This window comes from Ochotona princeps, chromosome 14 (genome assembly GCF_030435755.1).
Source record: "Ochotona princeps isolate mOchPri1 chromosome 14, mOchPri1.hap1, whole genome shotgun sequence".
In the NCBI taxonomy this organism is placed as follows: domain Eukaryota; kingdom Metazoa; phylum Chordata; class Mammalia; order Lagomorpha; family Ochotonidae; genus Ochotona; species Ochotona princeps.
The window spans coordinates 53,859,050-53,879,579 of record NC_080845.1 but is presented as its reverse complement, the minus strand read 5'-3'; the positions used below and the strand labels follow the sequence as shown (position 1 = coordinate 53,879,579).

Below are 20,530 nucleotides of genomic sequence, written 5' to 3'. Positions count from 1 at the left end.
TCAAGAAAGAATGTAAAAGCAAACTATGTGATTATTAAAAGAAAAACTTTATATGTTTACTTTGCTGGAACTTTTGGAAGAAGTCCAGAGTAAAGAATCTTGTTTGAAATTGGACATTCATTAACCTTTGTAAGTCAGTGCCAATAATCTTTTGACATATGCTGTTCATTTTCAGGGACTTAGTAGCTTTCTGTCTCTGTTTGCAGATTGCCATATTTCTGACCTATTATTAAAATTGTTTAGATTTGAGTATTACACTTAGAGATGGAGATTGAGTGAGAATATGCCACAAAGAGAGCACTTCTATGTGCTGGTTCAAATACCTGCAACAACTGTAGCTGGGGAGGAGCCAAAGCAGGGAGCCAGCAGCACAATCCAGCTCTCCCAGAGGGGAATCAGGAAGCTAGTTACATGAACTATGGTGTAATATTTTATTTATAATTTTTAGAGCAATATATTTTATGTTAAGCTCAATCTGAGCTATTTGTTTGGATTCATCACTTATTAATTGCTTATTTGATGTTTCTTGATGTTTTATAGATGCATTTATTGCATGTGTATATGCATATTCTTGCTGGAGGTTTTTTTTTTCCTTTCCCATGAGCATTTTCTGTCTGTCATCTACAATCTTGGAAATCACCGTATGAAAATCAAGCTTCTAGGGATACTGTATTTATTATGTTTAAGCCAAATTTTGTAAGCATTTTATTGACTTTAATTACTTTTGATATATGTAAAAATTGCATTTCAGATGCCTCCTGATTTAGCAGCTTCCTTTACACTGCTTTTACGGATTGTATTTTAATTTTTGCATCTATATTTGGCTCTCAATATTAGGCTGTTTCATCATGTAGTCCGTCCTACTTCGCTAAGCATACAACCTTAATAACAGGCTAGGAAACGGTTTTTTTATTTACAAATCTGTTTCGTTATTATGATTTTTGACATTTCTTCTGGGTGTATTGTATGCATCGAAGCCAAATATTCACTGTATTGCTTCTGCTCTAAGATGACCTTAATCAGTAGACATTTTCAAAGTGTGAGTTTTACCAACTATTATTCCTGTACAATCCAAATAGATTACTTCTTTGATCTACATCTAAGAATCTGTGTTGCCTCTCCTGTTATAATTTGTTTTTGTTGGCTTTCTTCTAAAGAAGTTATCTATCCTTCATGCCATGACAACGGTGACAATTAACTTGTATTTGTTCACTTGCCAGGAGTAGGTCTGCATTGACCCTTTCTGTTAGAATATGGGTTATGTTCCAGTCTCTGAACGAATCACTTTGCTTATTAGCACTGAGATTTTTGTAGAAGCAGTGCTGTCATAGGTTATTACTAATGACATTTGAATTGAAATGGATATAACTTACTGTTTGATTGAAGAGTTGTACCTCCTGTTAGTTTTGTTTGTAATTTGCACTTTATACAGGGGAATTAAAAACCTGTGGTGATGTAGGCTTTGAAACTTAACAGTGCAGAAAAAGCGTTGCAACTTGCAATTTTGGGGCAAAAAATTATACAGTTTGGGTATGTGAACTTTGTGGAAAAATTGATTTTCCAGATAGAATTAGTTTTTTAGTAAGCCATTTCAATGTTAAGCAGACCCTGTAATGTGTATGCCATATAAAGACATTATTCTTTCTCCCCAACCTGTTTACCCCTGCACCCCTGTACCCCTAACAGCTCTTGGAATGGAAAACAAACCAAGGTGTTGAACTTCTGCATTAACCTTGCTCATTGCCAGTGCTTTACTATCTTTTACCTTTTATTCTGTCTAGCCCTCATGGCAAAAGGCTTTTGCATTTTGTGTTTGATAGTGGCTGCAGCTGGTAAATAGAATTCTCTGGCCGACTCTATGTTCCTTTCCTGTCTTTTTATTTTTTGAATTCATGACAATTGATGGATTGTGACAGGAAGCCACTTCTAAGAAAATAAATGCAACTATAGCTATATAATGAATTCTTACTGTATACATAGATGAATACTCTTAACTCTGATTATGGTGTAACTTATAGCAACATAGTGCTTGTTTTGGCACCAAAAATGTGAATGGATAGAATTGTTTTAAAGTGGTCTTACTACTTGGCAGAACACGGAACTGATATCAGCTGTATTTATGATTGCTTTCTGGGTGTATTCCAGTTAAGATTTAGATATATTTAAAGCACATGTGGAAATGAGGAAATGTAGATCATTAAAATTGTATTTGTTATATAGTCTATTTTTACATTTGGATTGATTAATGAGTTTCTCTGGAGTAAAAATAGACCTCACCAAATCTCTTTCTTGCTTTTGTCAAAGATTTTTTTTATCTCTGGAGTAGTGGAAAAATTTTCTTTTCCAGAATTTTTTTTTTTTAAGATTTATCTATTTGTATTGGAAAGGCAGACAAACAGATAGGAGGAGAGACAGAGAGGAAAATCTTACGTCCAATGGTTCACTCCCCAAGTGGCTGGGATGACCAAAATTGTGCTGATCTGAAGCCAGGAACCTGGATCCTCTTCCAGGTCTCCCATGTGGGTGCAGGGTCCCAAGGCTTTGGACCGTCATCAACTGCTTTCCCAGGTCACAAGCAGGGAGCTGGATGGGAAATGGAGCTGCCAGAATAGGAACCGGCATCTGTAAGGGATCCCAGCATGTGCAAGGTGAGGATTTTAGCCCGTAGGCCGTTACAGCGGGACCCTTTTCCAGAGCTTTTCAATGATTAATTACAACAGTGATAATTTTCAATTTTATTTGAATTAACCAGTTTCTTTGTGAGTCGAGATAGAACTACATATTTATGTTGCTTCTTTCGTTAGAGACATGTTTGCCAACATTTAAGGCAGAATCCATGTACTTTTGGTGAAATACTTTAAGTTGTTCAAAGGCCCAACACAACGATGAGTTAATTAAATCAACTGTGTGGACAAGAAATAAGGCAAGTCTTTAAATATGGTGAATCAATGTAGATTTTGATTTTGTCCTGATTCTTTTGTTACTGTAGTATTTGAAACATACAGCAATGAACATTTATTATTCTGTTCACATACTAATAGCATTAAAATAGACCTGAAGCCTGTTGCTCAGAGAATATCAGTTTTTGTTGGAATCTGTGATGGAGTCTAGAAAAATTCAAAATGATTGTACATTGTGATTATTCTAGGTGACGTGCAATGAAATACTTGGCATTTGAGATAAATAGAAATTAAGCCTATGAGGCAAACTGCATGTCAGTTGTGAAAGGGATATTTCTACTTCTGGAGCCATTTTTGGCTCTAATTCCACCCTAATTTTAGCCCAAACAACGGCTCCTTGCTCTTTCCAGTCAGTTCTACATTTCATTCTTTCCTCCTCTTTGTTCCTAACCATAAGATATAATCAGATGTAGGTAATCAATGAATCTCTCATTTATATATGTTTATTTTTGCATTGATACTCATAAATGCAAGGGTATTCAACTTTTTAGTGAACCATTAAGCCTTTGATTATATTGAAAATTAAAATATAAATCAGAAATTGTGAAAGAAAGGCAGTTGGCCCGTGTAGGAGTTAGCACTTGAATTAGCGCACGGATGAGGCATGAGGGCATCACAAGCACTGCTTTAGTGGCTGTGCCCCCCTGCTCTGGACAGCTTCATAGCATCATCTGTGGTTTTTTCTGTCCCCCAAAGTATTTGCTAAAAAACTCATTTCTACACATCAATGGCTTATCTTTGCTACAATTGAAATCAAGTCCTCCCCTAAGGGAGCCCATTAGATGAAATGAAATTTCACTGTAATCCAGTATTTTCTTAAAAACAATAAATCCCAGGATCCCATATGGGCGCCGGTTCTAATCCCGGCAGCTCCACTTCCCATCCAGCTCCCTGCTTGTGGCCTGGGAGAGCAGTTGAGGATGGCCCAATGCATTGGGACACTGCACCCGCGTGGGAGACCCGGAGGAGGTTCCAGGTTCCCGGCTTCGGATCGGCGCGCATCGGCCCGTTGCGGCTCACTTGGGGAGTGAATCATCGGACGGAAGATCTTCCTCTCTGTCTCTCCTCTGTATATATCTGGCTATAATAAAATGAATAAATCTTTAAAAAAAAAAAACTAAATCAGTATCACTCAAAGAAAACATGAAAATTGGTTTTGATTATTTTAAGTTTGTTAAGTTTTTATTTTTTCACATTACAAGAGAAAAATACCTTAAAGATTTTCAGAATCAAGAATGGCATTGTGGTGTTTGAGGTTAAACTGCTGCTTGGATGGCAGCATCCCATCGGAGCTCCTGTTGGATTCCTGGTTGCTCCACTTTCTATAAAATAGTTGATGATGGGCTAGTAAGTTGCTCTCCTGCATGCACATGGGAGACCCTGATTGAAGCACCTGCCTGCTGCCTTGTTCATTTTTGGTGTGCATCAGCAGATGAGAAGTCTCCCTCCCCCACTGTCGTTCTATTCTCTCTCCCCTTCTTCTCCTTTTTTAAAGATATATGTATTTTTATTGTAACGGTAAATTTACAGAGAGGCAAGACAGAGAAAGGTGTGCTGTTTGCTGGTTTATAATGAAGCGAGCAGCAGCAGCAGCAGCAGCAGCTTTTGGGTATCCCACAAGGGTGCAGGATACTAAGGCTGTCTGCCATCCTCTACTGCTTTCCCAGACTGTAAGCAGGGAGCTTAATTTGAAGTGCAGCAGCTAGGACTAACTGACACCCAAATGGGATCCTGGCACATGCAAGGCGAGTGTTTAGCTAGCAGGCCCCCACACTGGGCCCGCCTTTTCTGTCTTAGAAAAAAGTATTTTTTTTCAGAATCGTCATCTGACACATACCTAAATCAATATTATTTAGAATCTTCATTATGTGTAACTAATAACAGAACGTATTATTACAGGTAAATCCTATTGAATTCAGAGGATAGGATGGTATGATTTGAATTCAGAGTTAAGGATGATTTTCTTTAGAAAATGTGCAGAGAGGAGTTTTTCAGTGTGACATTCATTTAATATATGAGGCCTTTGGGCTCCAATGATTTGGGTTGAAAGAAAGTATTCTGTTGACATGTGCTTGGAAAGAAATCTGAAAATCTCACTGCTCGTTAGCCCTTGAATGCCAGGCTCACAAATTCAACTATCGTTTTACTGAAACGGCAGGATAAATGCACCTCGTTGAACTCAAATGAAAGATTCAGGATATTTGAGGGGTATTAAAATGATAGCTTTAAAAGTGAATTGACTCTACGTGGGCTGCAAGCAGGGTCATTACTAGCTTTTGCTGTGCTAGAATTTAAGTTCTGACAGTGAAGTTAAGGGATCTTGATGCTGGAGACATTTCAGAGAGAGAATTAAATCTAGATAGTGAAAGGGCAGATTTTTATGTCTGGAGGAGACAGGGACCAAGAAGTGATGATTAAATAGAAGAATGCATCAGTTGTGGTTGTCATTGAGAGAACAGCTGTAGCTGTGGAAAGCGATTTTAGGTACACTGAATGTAATGCTTGATTACCTCTGGTGTTGTCACATAGTGAAGTGATGTTCCACCATGTTTGCATCCCATATGGGTTCCTGGTGTGAGACCTTACTGTTCTACTTTAGATCCAGCTCCGTGATGCTGCACCTGGGAAAGTTTTGAAAGCTCCTCTCTCCCAGCTTCAGCCTGGGTCCAGGCCTGGCTGCTGTGGTTATTTGGCCGTAAGCCAGTAGGGAGTAGATTCACACACTCTCTCTCCATTTTACCTTCCAATTGCCTAAATAAATCTTTATATAAAAGGAATACTAAAACCATATGACCTGTATATTGATGTTTAGTGCTGGATTCCATTGACATGTTGCAGTTAATTGATAAGGAGATGATCATTGTGTCCTTAAAACTGATGGTTTTATTGTGTCAAAGCTGTTCTGTCTACCAGTTTGCTGCCAATTATGTTAGGCACTGTGAGCTAGATGAGTTAGTTCTAATGCCTTGATCTGAAACATGTTCGCCGAGACCTAATTAAAGCTGTGTGCAGTCATCGTTAAGAGTCACAGCTTACTGCACATTACTGAGAATCAAGGTATAGAGGATTCTAAGTGATGTTTTGTTTTTCTTACTTTTTCAACAACACCTTAGTGGATACGACTGGGTGATTTCATATTGTATGTGGTGCAGAAGAGACTTTAATTTGTTTCCAGTACTTTTCCCCTACTGGACTTTACTGATTGATAAAAATAGTCAAATAATTCTAAAGGAAAAAATACAATTGAAGTCATTTGTTGACTGAGTTTTAGCTTTCAGACTTTTTTTGATCTCACACTGGGTGAGACATGACCAGGAGTGGGAGACCTGATGCACAGGTCTCTGTGAAGTATACAAAATATATTTTCCACTCATAAAGGTGAATGTGTGTGCTCTGTCTGCCACTCCCTGGTTAAGAAACTCCAAGGCATTTTGAAGCATTCAGTCATGTAGTGACTAAATATTCCAGTATTATGTAGTCCAGCCTGACCGTCTGATTGTATATATGTCTTGAATGTTCAATCTTACCCTCACTGTGTTTCAGTGCACTTGCAGGAAAGACATGGTGAAAATTTCCATGGATATCTTTGTGAGGAAATTTCAGCCAGACAGATACCAGCTCTGGAAACAAGGGAAAGATATATATACCATTGATCATACGAAACCCACTCCAGAATCGACTCCTGAAGTGAAGGCCTGGCTGCAGAGGAGGAGGAAAGTACGCAAAGCACCCAGGAGGTAATGATCTCCATCTCCCATCCTTCTTAGAATACTTGCCAAGATGAGCTACTGAGTGATGTCTTAGGGGCTGTTCAGTCAAGATATTTATTCATCATAAATTTAGTTACCTTAGGTCTTTTAACTACTCACCTTGTGTGATATATAGAACATAGGCAGAAGTTTATGTTGCATTTGAGAATAATCCTGAATTCATGTTACATAGCATAAGAAAAATTCAGAATTTCTTTGACTCCCTTCACTAAACTATTTTGAAGTTGGATTGTTTTGCTCCATTCATCCCCATATTTTAACTCACTTCATTAACTTGATTTCATATTTTTCATTTTGCTACCAGTTTTCTTTCTGACTTTAATTGTTTCCCTCTTGGATTAGATATCTGAAATACTGCCTTTCTCAGTGGACTGCTTATATTTTACCACTTGCTCAACACTTGTGTTTCTTTTCTTTAAAATAAGATGCAAAGCAGAGCAAGTGGCGGTTCACATGGGTTTCCTTGTGAATTTATTTTCCATTCCATTTTTGTATCCTGGGCCATTTCAAAAGAGTTTTTTTTTTGCTGTGGGCATCTTCCAGTTTTAAAACCCTTGGTATAGGGTATGGTATTGTTCTGGCCCTTTGGCTAACTTGTAACTTTAGTATTAAACTTTCTTCTACAATATTACTTGTTGTTTTTCTTTCAGATTATAAAAGTTATATTTGAGCATTGGAGAAAATTTCTAAAATAAGGAAAAGAATATTGAAGGAATCCCAAATCACCCATAACCTCATTGTCCAGAGATAACCAGTGTTAGCATTTTGTATATATCCTTTACATATATATTTATTATATATTATATAATATTATCTACCTTTGAAAATTTTGGGCCATGCTCTATTAACGATTTGTTTAAAAGCTTTTTGAGCAGTTTTTCATGTAATTAAATGATTTGCGAAAAGGTAATTTTTATTGCCTACATGTATTTATCTAATATTCTGATTTGGAACCTGTTTGCTTTTTTTTTTTTTGTTTGGTTTTTGTTTTGTTTGCTTTTGTTATTTGCCAGCCAACTTGTAATTTTGAATCTGTGCCCACACTTGTAATGGTTATTTCCTGAATCTATTTTTTTTTTCCTGAACTTTATTTTCTGCTTTTTTAGCGTGGTAGCAATTGAAGGAATTTTAAGATCACGGAGTCAACCTTCTACATTGTGTCAGAGATAGACTCAAGGCACAGAACTATGCAGTTAAAAACTTAAATTTTAATATTTTACTCTGCAGCTTATAACGATGATTTCTAAAGTAACAAATCAGCTCCAGGCAGTTGATTAGGTCAGGATCAATATTTATGATTAGAAAGTAGAATCTAACAAAAACTATCCTAGTGCTTCCCATGTGCTGAGGGTAAGTACTTATTCATGACATGGGTGGGTGTGGCTGTATGTGTCCATTGTGTCACTGTTTAATGTATAACTAACTGTATTATTCAAAATTGCAACAGTACTCACTTTGGGGTTCAGTGTCATTGTCAAATGAATTCAAGCGTCTTGTCAAAAATGACCAATTTTGGAAGGAAGCAATATTCTATTTTCATTTCAAAGACACTCCAATCTGGCATCCCCATAATTTTTCATTAGACAAACTATCAATACTTGTGATGTAGAATCTGGTTTGCTACATGTTAACCACAGTGGTCCATTTCGATTGAGAACAGGTTGGTGACATAGGACAGATTTTAATGCCTTCCACTTGGTTTTCATAATGAAGGAACTTTCCTCAACTAGTTAAAAAAGTTCATTTTAGAATTTGGTTTAGTATTCACAGCTTTGTACTGAAAGAGCCTACTGGTTTCCGTTTAGTAAATGTCCTGTTTCAGAAGTCCAGCCAATGAAATGACCCATTGAAACTGCAGAGAGATGTCACCCATGAATACTGTGATATTTTGGGGGCATGGATCCTCTATCATAATGATGATGCTGTTGTCGTTACTCTCACCAACAGCTGCTCATGCTAATTCACAGTGATGGTTCCTGGCTACTCCCTGTCTCTTGTTTCTGTCCTTGCTTGCTTCCTACAGTGCTTATTCTTTGTGCTGTGTTTGGTGCATGTGTAGTAAGTATGTGCGCACGTGTCCATATGCCTGTTTGTTTTGGACACTATTTTGAGTTGATTTCTAACAGTTTTTAGTTAGAAATGTCACCTATATGACAGATAGAAATGAGAAAGCTGTCAAAGGCCTGGCTGGGAAGTACTAAAATAGGAAGAAAATGTGCCCAGCACTGTCTGAAAATGATGAAATTTTTATACAATGTAAAATAAATTCAGTTAACTTTATTGTAATTCCTTCAGCTATTATTTTAATGCATGCCTCATATTTACCTTGGAACAATTTGCTTAGATTTTTAAATAATTTTTTTATTGATTTACCTGTCATTTTTGACTTTATTTTACTGTAATTGTTTGAATTCTAATATTTCTTATTGATTTCAGAGTTAAATTTCAGACTTAAGCAATTAAGTGTAAAAAAGTTTAGCATAGGTAGTAACGTAAAGTCGAAATTATTTCTTCTTGAAATAAGGGATGTGGCATTTCTATTGGTATGTGCTCTTTATTTTCATTACAAATTTTCTACTCTGACCACCACTTGTATTCATAGCTTTCAGAGCACCAGGTCTCACAGTAAAAGGCCTAAGGCTGAGGGGAATGAGGAAATCTCCGGGGAAGTTGATCCAGGCACACATGACTTCAGTGCAAAATCCGAAGAGGCAGCACAAGTGGGGAATACAGAGGCATCTTCAGAAAAAGTGATCTCTGCTGATAGGACACAGGTGGATCCAACTTTATCAGGTATCATCACACTCTCAGATGAGAAAATTATTGGTTATGTTGCACATGCACATGGAGGTGGTGGATGTTTGGATGCATTAAAGCTGTATTTACTAAGAACAGTTGTCCAGATAGCTTTATAAAGTATCTTAAGTTATTCGATAATTTAACCAACGTGTCCTGTGATAGTTATAAAAGTTAGGAGCAAGGCTATGCGCTAGATAGTCAATAATGTCTGTCTGGCTTAATAAAAATATGATCTTCAAATGAAAAAAATTTAGTGCGACTCAGTTTACCACATGCAGCATCTGGTTGGAAAGCTTTTCTTGAATTCATAGAAATTGAGAAAATCAATTATAGATAATTCTTTGAGATTCTTACATTTCCAATTAACTTTTTTTAAAGAAAGATTAAGGTTTAAAAAAAACCAACTCTGTGCTAAAACCCTCATCTGGAAGTATCTCCTACTTTACTTTTACTCCTTCTTATAGAAGGGGTAAAATCTTATAGAACAATTTTCCTGAAGCTGTGTTAATGTTTTGCTTCTTTAATAGTTATTGGACTTATTCTCCTTTTAATAATCAAACTTATTTGTAATTCCTGTCTTCCTGTCATAGTTCTCATATCATAATTCCTTCATTTATGGGTTTCCTCTAAATTTTCTTCTCAAGGCACTATGTCTGTTGGCCTACAGAAATTGTTCCCTTCCTGTTTTATCCATTGTCCACTGTGGTCAGTATTGCTAGTGAGTTCTGTATATTATAGTGTTGGTGATCTTTTATAAAAAGAATGGGAAAGATGCTTAGGGCTTGTATGTATGTTCTATCTACTTTGAATAAAGCAAATATTCCTTGCACATTCTTAGTATATTGAGCCTTACTACCTTTGCTCTGGAGATATCTGATTAGTTTAAGCCACAGTACATTTTTTTTCTTCCATTGAATTTATAGAAATATAAATTTGTAGTAAGAAACCAGCATAGTTAGTTTACATGGTTTTTGGTCTGCCCAGGAAGGACTAAGGCCGGGGTTAGACAGACACAGTTTCTTGTTAAGATGAATGAATTGAAAATAGTAAAATCAATAACGAATGCAACAAATGTAGAAAGGACAGTTGCAGAATATTCATGGATTTTTTTTTTTCTTTTTGCTTTATGTTACACAGGGTTTATGAATTCCTTGGTTTTGTATTCACAGCACAACCAAAATCAGTAGTTCTTTTGCTATATTGTTCTTGGCATTTTGATTTTCAGGTCATGAACTCTGGAAGCATATACTGAAGTAGAAGATACTTCTGTGTTCAGCATGAGAACTAGTATTTGATAGGTTGAAATGATTCTGCATTGTGTGTGAGCATGCACACACACACACACACACACACACACGTACATGTTGTAGTGGGTGCTTTGAGATATTCTTAACCGTTGTATGCTGTCAGTGTATGATTGTGGATTGAACTAGGAAATAACATTTATTGGGCATGTAGGTGCATACGTTTTTCATTTACATGCATTTTGTGGGTTGGAATGTTTCATCAGCACCAATTCTTGGCATTATATTGTAATATAAATCTTATTTTATAATTTCAATTTGGCATTGTTGGAAAATTCTATTACCTTTTGATGATGGTATATATTAGAGATTTTAAAAAATAAAAAATACTATTCACAAATATTTGAGATAATAGATATGCCAGGTGATTTAATACATGTTGCAAAACATTATGTTCTACACCATATTTATTTAATGTTTATGAAGTACAAATGCAATAATGATATCTTCCTTTGACAGCACCTCCTGTCCCAACGTGACCCAGTCTCAACCTCTCCCCCTCATACCTTTAACTATGAAGGAGGCATGGTGCTTTGAGGTGTGACCTTTCACATTCATGTTTTCTTGGCGTTGATGATATAGCCTTGTTTAGAAATGTTCTAACAGTTATACTCAGAAGTAATACATTGCAGTATTTGTCAACAGTTTTATGTTTTACTCTTTAGGATACAGCTGCTTAAATACATCTGTAACAGAGGACATAAAAACTGAGGCTGACAAAACCTACACCATAATTGCACCCTCTAAACCCAATGTGGCTGATGAGTCCAGTCCATTTCCTGGTGGCCAAGTGAATGTCGAGGAATCAGTGCTAGCCAAGTTGTCCTGGCCAAAGTCTCCTGAATCATGTTTTTCCATGGCAGAGAGCAATGGCGTGTTGACCGAAGGAGAAGAGAGTGACGTGGAGAGCCGTGGAAGTGGCCTGGAACCTGGGGAGGTCGCAGGGTTCCCCAGTGGAGAGAGCAGTGATTTCAAAGTTCCCAGTGTATGTTTCAATGTTTATTTTGTTTTTAAAGATTTATTTCAGTTTTATGTGAAAGTCAGATATACAAGGAGGAGGAGAGACAGAAAGGAAGATCTTCCATCCGCTGATTCGTTTCCTAAGTGGACGCAATGGCAAAAGCTGTGCCGATCCGAAACCAGGACCCCAGAACCTCTTCCGGGTCTCCCATATGGGTGCAGTGTCCCAAGGATTTGGGCCATCCTTGACTGCTTTCCCAGGCCATAAGCAGGGAGCTGGATATGAAGCAGGGCCACTGGGATTTGAACTGGCACCCATATGGGATCCTGGCGTGTGCAAGGTGGGAACTTTAACTGCTAGGCCACTGTGCAGGGCCCAGGTGCTTTTTTTTATGTTGTGTTTTCCCCTTGCTTTATAAAAGTTAACAACATTTGGGGACTTGCATTGTATGCAGGTAAAACCACTGCCTGGGGTGAAGGCATTCCATGAGTTTCTTTTTGAGTCCTGGCTTCTCCACTTTCAAGCCTGTTTCCTTCTGATGATCTGGGAAAATCAACAGAAGATGGCCCATGTGTTTGGGCCCGTACCACCCATATGGGAAACCTGGATGAATCTCTTGGCCTCTGATAGTCACAGTTTTACTCACATGTCATCTTGTCACAAATGACTTTAGTGCCTGCTAAAATTTCTCTTACTCTCACTTTTCATTCTGTCGTCAATAGTGATTGGTAATATTTCCTTTTTTTTTAAAGATTTATTTATTTATTTTTTAATTGGAAAGTCAGATATACAGAGAGGAGGAGAGACATAGAGGAAAATCTTCTGTCTGATGGTTCACTCCCCAAGCGGCTGCAACGGCTGGAGCTGAGCCAATCTGAAGCCAGGAGCCAGTAGTGTCTTCTGGTTCTCCCATGTGGGTGCAGGGTCCCATAGCTTTTGGTGGTCCTTGACTGCTTTCCCAGGCCACAGGCAGAGAGCTGGATGGGAAGCAGGGCTGCAGGGATTGGAACCGGTGCCCCTATGGGATCCTGGCACGTGCTAATCGAGGACTTTAACCACTACACTATCTTGTTGAACCCTGGTAATATTTCCTTTTACTTGTTTTGTATCTAATCTGTTAAACTGATCACTTATATATTATGCTTGAGAACCAGGAATATATTTTTTTCTTGTTATAGTTGCAGGTGTTAGATTAATGGGGTACAGGATATGTGCAAATATAAATATTGCTCATTCATTAAGTTATAATTTCTCACACTATTATTAACAGTGATAAACTTGGTAGCTCTCGTGCTGTCTGTATTTTGCTTTGTTTCCCATGGGCTTTGTTTATAATGCTCTTTATAGTATTTCAGGATCCTGCTTTGTAATCAAACTGGTAATAATTGTTTCGCTTCTAGTGACTACTGCTTTAGTACTTGGATTGGAAGACACAAAACTACTCCTTTCAATTTTAGTGTAAACCCAATACTTCCAACAGCTCTTTAATTTTTTCCTTGTTTTGGATCTCTTGGGCTGTCTGGCAAGAAATTTTGTCAGTAGATGCTAACTTGAAGATAAGTTTGTGAGTGGAAGTAATCATCTTAAATTTGACAGTACTTCCTTCTCTGTGAGGACAGAAAACAAAGTCACCTGTCTGTAGGAATAGTACATAGGTGACTAAGGCCATATTCCTTATTATGTTTGTGAGCTTAAAATTCTGAATTTATTAAGAAACTTTTCAAAAAAATGTACGTTGAACTCAGTGCAATTTTTGACTAGCTGCACTGCAGCTAATTTTAAGTAGTTCAAGCACCCTGTATCAATTTAAGTTCCAGCTGCTCTACTTCTGATCCCATTCCCTGCTAATATGTCTAGGAAAGCCGCAGTTGAGGATATTCTGGTGCTTGGTCCCTTCCCCACCCATGTGAACGGCCTGGATTGAGTTCCGGGCTCTTGGCGTAAGCCTGTGTCACTCTAACCCTAATTTTGATGTCCACTTAGTGAATGAATCAGGCCAGAGAAGATTGTTCTTCCTCGTCTTTTTTCCTTCTACGCCACTAGGCTTCCCCTCCCTTTTCTGCCTCTCTTTGTCTCCTTTTCCCTTTTTATGTCACTCACTTTCTATCATTGTATCCAATAAATAAATAAATATTTAACCTAAAGCAAGAAGGAGTAAAAGGCAAGTTATTTAACCTTGATCGTGTTGGCAGTAGAATGATTTTCTCTCCTGAATTCACTTTTAAATTTCTTAGAATTCTTTAGGAGGTAAATTTTTGTAAGGTTTCTTTTCATTAAAGTTGCCATCAATCATTGTAAAGTATCTTTGTTGTTTTTAAAGCATGCTTTTCATTATGAATATTTCTTCTACATTCTTTGTTTATCATCAGGGAGAGACCAAAACTGCTAAAAGTTGGCGCCATCCGCTGACTAAGCCTCCGGCCAGATCCCCAATGACTCTGGTGAAGCAGCAGGCAGCAAGTGATGAAGGTGAGCTCCCATCTTGTTTCAGGGGATTTTTCTACCAAGATGTGTGTGATGAGAAACTACTAAAGTGCATCTTTATTGTATAGTGATTTCACAAGCAAAAGAAAATAGATTTTAGGGAGAAAGAGTTTATTTTTTGGAGCCATTATTACCAGTAAAATGCTTATGTTTCCTAACATTTACCTTAAGGTTTTCCAGAATTTGGGCATTGTTGTTTAAATGTCAAACTGTAACTGGATCTCTGCATTGTCATTGCTTTTCTTTGAATCCTTCACATTTGTTTAAACCACGTTGAGTAAAAAACTATGCATAATATTTCATAGGTGCTGCTTGGTCACGCATTCTTTTGTTGTAACTAAAATGTGCCTATGTTGCTTGATACAAAACCATTTAATTTACAGCAAGTTACTGTTTTGAGATGTAGTATCTCTTGTTTAATCTGCCCTTTTATCTGTCTTTTTTCTTAAAATATTATTTTAATTAAATGCTTGTGGAATGCTATACTGATTTACTGCAGGTATAAAATATTATGGTAGTTTGTTTCTCTTATAAAATAATGTCATGTTGTGACTTCAATTTCAAGATCAGATCATTGACTCCCTAGACTGCATGTTACTTCACATCTTTCATGTGGACCTACTTTTTCCATTTCTAAATGACCAATGTAAGTAAATTTCCTATAAAGTGAACTTTCTTTGAGACAGTTCTTCTTTACTGGTGGAAATTATTTTGCCCACCTGTTCCTGAGGATGCTATGGAGGGGGTGACATGATAGGGTTAAGGTTTAAATAGTTTTACCAAAGTATATAAATAAGGCTGACCCGTGAATTTGGAACTGAAATATCAAATCCTAAAATCTCAGATACCTGAAATATCAAGCTGCTGCTCTGTGCTTCCTAGCGACAGTGTTGCTGCCCCAATGAAAACACATCAAAGGAACATGACCTTAAGCAACCAGTGCATTGTGGAGACAGCAGTACTACAGTAGTATACTATAGGAGTGTCTGTTGCATTCTCTCAGCCTGTCTTGGGAGCACTGCTTTTTCATAGTCCAAATGTTTTTCTTTGAAGAAATTTACTGATGCTTAGTTCGAAAATATGTTCAAAGAAAATGTACCGAGTAGGTAAATGAATCTGGAATAAATCTGTTTTAAGGCAAGTATTAGTGTCAGCCTTGTGTCATAATGGCTGAAGTTGCCACTCATGATGCCACCTTTGTTTATTACATATCTGACTCCTCTCCCTCCCATGTGGAGAACTGGATGATTTTCAGGTTCCTGCATTTGGTCTGTACCAATCTCAGTAACTGCCTGGTGCTTTTGTAGTCAGATTAGCAGGGAACTGTCAGAAATGGAGTGTCTGGGACTCGAACTGTTTCTTATATAGGATGCTGATGTTAACAGGAGGTCATTTTTAAATTTTTTACATTTAAAAATATTTTATTTTGTTTCATGGTATAGTTCCACAGGCTCTGGGGTTGCCCATGCCCCTCCCCAGGGTTTCTCCTACCCCCTCCCCCACTGAGTTCCCCTCTAGTTTTACAATGGATGTCCTTCATGAACAGTCACAAGTTCATCATGCTGTTATTGAAGTGAGGTGGCTTTTACCAGTTATTCTGCAACACTGGCCCCAGGCATAAACCTTTTTATTGAAATCTGTACACATGGGAGACTATTGTGTCTCTAGACTGCCTCTGACTCAGCTATGTTGTTAATTAAAAGTTTCATTTATATTTTTAAGGTTCTTATTTATTTTAAAGACAGAGATTTTCATCTTCTGACTCACTCTTCAAATGGTCACAACAGTAAGACTGAGCCTGGAGTTGGGAACATCTTCAGGTCTTTCTTCAGTGGCAGGGGCTCAAACACTTGAGCCGTCTTCTCCTGCTTTTCCCAGGCGTTTGCATGGGCCTGGATCACAATTGCTACAACTGAGACAGAAACCATCACCCGTATGGCATGTCAGGTCACAAGCCATGGCTTTATTTGCCATGCAACAAAATTGGCCCAGCAATTCACATTTATAGTCACGCATTCCAAGATTTAACATACCTGGAATGAAATGCAAGGTCGGCACTGCAGTAGTAACTTTGAGGCAGATGGTTCATATAAACTGTTGGAAAGCTGCAGTTTTAATAATCTTGTATTTATTTTACAGATGGAGACACTCAGGTTTAACATTCTAATAAATAGAGACTTATGAACTATACTATGAAACTTTTATTATAAATATTGATTTGAAATATTGAGAGAGAGAGAGAGAAACAGAGAGATTGCCATTTGCTGTTTAACTCCTAAATGATTCATGTGGCTGGAATTGGGAAGGGTTCAAGCCAACAGCTTGGAGCTTCAGTGCATGTCTCATATGAAAGGCAGGATCCCAGGTATTTGGACCACATTCTTGTGCTTCACCAGGCACATTAGCAGGGAACTGTACCAGATGTGGAACAGCGTAGACTTGAACCATTGCCCTATGGCAAGCATTGCAGGGAGCAGCTTTATCTGGTTTGCCACAATATTGCCAACTTCCATGAGTAAAATATTTTGAAAATGTGTATTCAAATAGGAAAGCTGATAGCTAAGCTAATATTTTTCATGATGGGGTTGGAATGAAGGATTGGTTTAGGAAATTGCAGGAGAACAAAATGTTTATGTTCAATTATATAGCTTTGTGTTTGCTTCAAATCTGTTAAAATGTGAATATCCGTCATAGTTAGGATTAAATCCGATCTCCATTAAAATATCACAGCATGGGAATGATGTGATTATTTAAAATTTTGTTGATTGATAAATTCCAGAGAACTTTATCTCTTAAGAACTTATGAAGAAATTTATGGTTTCTTTTTAATATCAAGGGAAAAATAAAATGTTTATTAGGTGAGGGCACATACGAAGATTGTCTCTACTAGATCTACTTTGTTTGCTGTCAGCGCTGACTCTGCTTTGCCAGAACCTCATTCCTGCCGGGATGTTTTTAACTAGGTTTAGAAAGTAACAAGTTGAGTGCATGTTGTGCTTGTAGAGCTTCCATGGCAAAGGCAAATGCTCTTTGTATCATTGTCTGTTTTCCTATTTGAGGATACAATGAAGGCCAATCCTTGCTGTTGAAGTGGATTGGTGATACTTGAAACTGCCCTGATAACTCCCTGGCTCTGTGCTCTAGAAATTAGCCTTTTTCTTATTTCGTTTTCATTATCAATGATATTTTTTGGAATTAAAAAGTATTTTTTCCATCTTTGAAAGTATTTGTTTTAAACACTCACATGACTATAGCCATCTCCAATGATGAAAATTTCCATTATCTCTGTTCAGCATGTGGTGCCATTATTTTATTATGTGCTGCAAAGTAGCAACATAGTTTGATTCCCACGGATTTATTAATTCATTTTTAGATCTCATATTCAGTGTATGATGTAGATGTTAGTTCCCTGAATTAATGACTTCATGGTATTTACAGTGGTTTTTACTCAATGCTTTTTTCACTTGCAGTCTTTGTAGAAAATTGTGTTATGTAATGTGAGACTCCTGTTCTAACCAGTTTATACATAGCCCAATTACTTCATTGTAAAGATAGGCTAAGGATTTTTTGTTTTAGTTTGAAAGTCTCTGTTGCTGTGTATCAAACATTTTTCAGAATCACTGCTTTTTGTTTTACCTGGAATGAAGTTCAGAGCGTGTTTTTGTCTTTCATTGCTTCCAATTTTCCTATGTAATTCTGCAAGGGTTAGAACGCTGGTTCTACAGTACTTTGTGACAGTACCTGGTATGGAATTCCTTAATGTCTCCCAGCTTTAGACTGTCACATAAGATTTGACAGTGGTTGCTGCCACTTTTCCTCATAGAAGGTACTCTTCTCTAGGGTGAGGAGCTTCTCTGAAGCTGCTATGTCTTCCTGCATTTTTCTTATGCTTCTGTAAGACTTTGCAAAGACAGATTTCATTGATTTGTTTTTTGGTTAATATATTCATGCTTAAGAGAGTTGACTCTCTGGTAAAATCAAAATCAAATATAAAAATCTGATGTGAAGATTTTTTTTAAATCCATGAAATACCTGGCATATTATGGATCTTCTCTAAATGTTGATTGTCCCAGATTCTTGAAGTCATAACTGAATTTAGTAAAATTCAGTTAGTAAACTTACTAAGGCCTGTACAATGTTTAAGAAAGCAGAAATTCTGGTAAGGCATACTGGGTTAAGTGAGTTTTGCTCCTAACCAATAGCTAACCTCAAATGCATAAAAGTCTTCTTCCATTGAAGTGTTATATTACTAATAGAAACATGGAAATATGGAAATCTAAAGGAGGGATTGATTCAGTGATTACTGGTACTGATGGGATGGGTGACAAAGGGAGTCTGGTCATCTGACCCGAGTGCCTGGTTGGTCTTTGAAGAATAATACGGGTAAGAAGGAGTCTATGTATTCTATGCCAGAGAATATATTCTGTATCAGATTGTATTTGAAAGAGTTCGGTTTTGACATTGATTTGTAGACACTTTGGAATGTGTTCCTCATTTATCTTGATTTTTTTTGTTCCTTGGGTTTATGCTTACTGTCTTTTCATAATTGCTCACCTAAGAATTACCTGAAGTGCCATTGATTGAGGATGAAGTGGAAGAAACAGAGTCGTGGGCGAAGCCTCTTATCCACCTTTGGCAGACAAAATCCCCCAACTTTGTGGCTGAGCAAGAGTATAATGCAACAGCAGCAAAAATGGAGCCACACTGTGCTATCTGCACTCTGCTCATGCCTTACTACAAGGTAATTTGGGGGTTGCTATTGTCAAGGTTTGCTTTTTCTGTTCTTTGTGCACCCTGAGGTCATCTGTGAATCATTTTTCGCCAGTATACTTTTAGAAAGAGATATAGTGGTATTTCTATAGCTAAGGCTCTTTGTAGAACAACAGGTTCTGTATATTGTTTGGGAGGCATTTTTTCAGATGCTGTGTTATCTTTGTTTTATTTCAAAAAAGGAGCATTTTTTCCATTCTGCTGCTTTCAGTGCTGTGCCCAAGTTTTTAATATCTTCAGCTTACCATGTGGAATGACATTGACAACATTGTATGAATGCTGGATTGTTGAGATCATGCCCACCAGCCAGTTATGCCTGATCCTTTCTGCATCACTCCACATGCACCATACTGATGACATATTCACTCAAAAGCCACGGTCTTCAACCAGTACAATGCAATAATTTTTAGGAATCCAGTAATTATATGATCTTGTAATATAAAATATGTTGATAGAACATTTTGTTTTGTGTTATGTTTTCAATATAGAGTAAATATTTTATTCAGTTTAAACTCTCTTCCATGTAAATGCAAGCCTATTTAGTTTAGACATTTCAGAGCAAGAAAACGTTTGATAGTCTATAGTTTCGTAACTTTCTAATTAGAGGAAGTACTGTAGTACTGTATTCTGCTTGTGAGTGATAAGCATTGTTTTTGTCATATTTTAGTTATTAAATTTCTGTATTTTTTTAGTGATTCTTATTTATGATTTATTTGCAAGTTTGCTCTCTTGTGCTCGCACTCGCTAGCTCCCACTCTTTTTCTAATTTTATTGGAGAGGCAGAGAGAATGAGAGGACTCTTCCATCTATTGGTTCACTTTCCATACACCTGTTACAGCTAGTGTTGGGTTAATGCAAAGCCAGGAAATGGGAGCTTAGTGCAGGTCTCCCATGTGGCTGACATGTAATCACTTGCATCATCACCTGGTGCCACTCAGTGTAGACATTGACATGAAGTTAGAATGTGAACGCTGAACCAAACTCAGACATTCAGATATGCAGTGTTTGCCACCAAAGTAGCATCCCAAGTACTGTGCCAAATGCCAGCCCCCGAATCTTATTTTGATGTCATCAACCTGGGTGTCTCAAATATCCCTAAGTTCCAATTGAAATATTAACACTGGAAATTTTACTAATATGTTACCTGAAAAAGAATAATTCAGTAATTGTAATACCTTGTGTATTTTTCCTGAATTTTGGTGAGAGGTGAAGGGGTTTTGATTTTTAGCATGCCAGTTGCTTGCTTGTGCCAGAAATCTTTGTCGTGTTTAAACCTTTGAGATGAGACGCAATATTTGAAGCCTGCTTCAGTACTACACATAGATAACAACTGATTTCTTTGAAAATACTCCTTCAAGTGTAGCCAGGGAAGATTCTTCAGTGAATGGAATGTGTTAAGCTAATGAAAAACCTAAACAAGCACAGAGAGTTTGTCAGAAATTTCTCCTGGAAGAACAGTTTCAGTAGTTCATTTTCTTACTT

The 20,530-nt window shown here is 37.3% G+C and overlaps 1 protein-coding gene across 7 annotated transcripts in view; it reads left to right on the top strand.

Moving 5' to 3' along the window:
- Positions 1 to 20,530, top strand: part of KDM4C (lysine demethylase 4C) — a 325,582-nt gene that overhangs the window by 149,742 nt on the left and 155,310 nt on the right. For 5 of the 7 annotated variants that reach the window (XM_058672446.1, XM_058672439.1, XM_058672443.1 and 2 more), the window contains 5 exons: positions 6,504 to 6,697; positions 9,333 to 9,523; positions 11,499 to 11,818; positions 14,164 to 14,263; positions 18,838 to 19,019. In XM_058672446.1, coding sequence (XP_058528429.1) covers positions 6,504 to 6,697; positions 9,333 to 9,523; positions 11,499 to 11,818; positions 14,164 to 14,263; positions 18,838 to 19,019 — 987 coding nt within the window. Of the gene's footprint in view, positions 1 to 6,503; positions 6,698 to 9,332; positions 9,524 to 11,498; positions 11,819 to 14,163; positions 14,264 to 18,837; positions 19,020 to 20,530 lie in introns of those variants that run through there. The other 2 variants (XM_058672441.1, XR_009246612.1) reach the window with 2 other exon arrangements.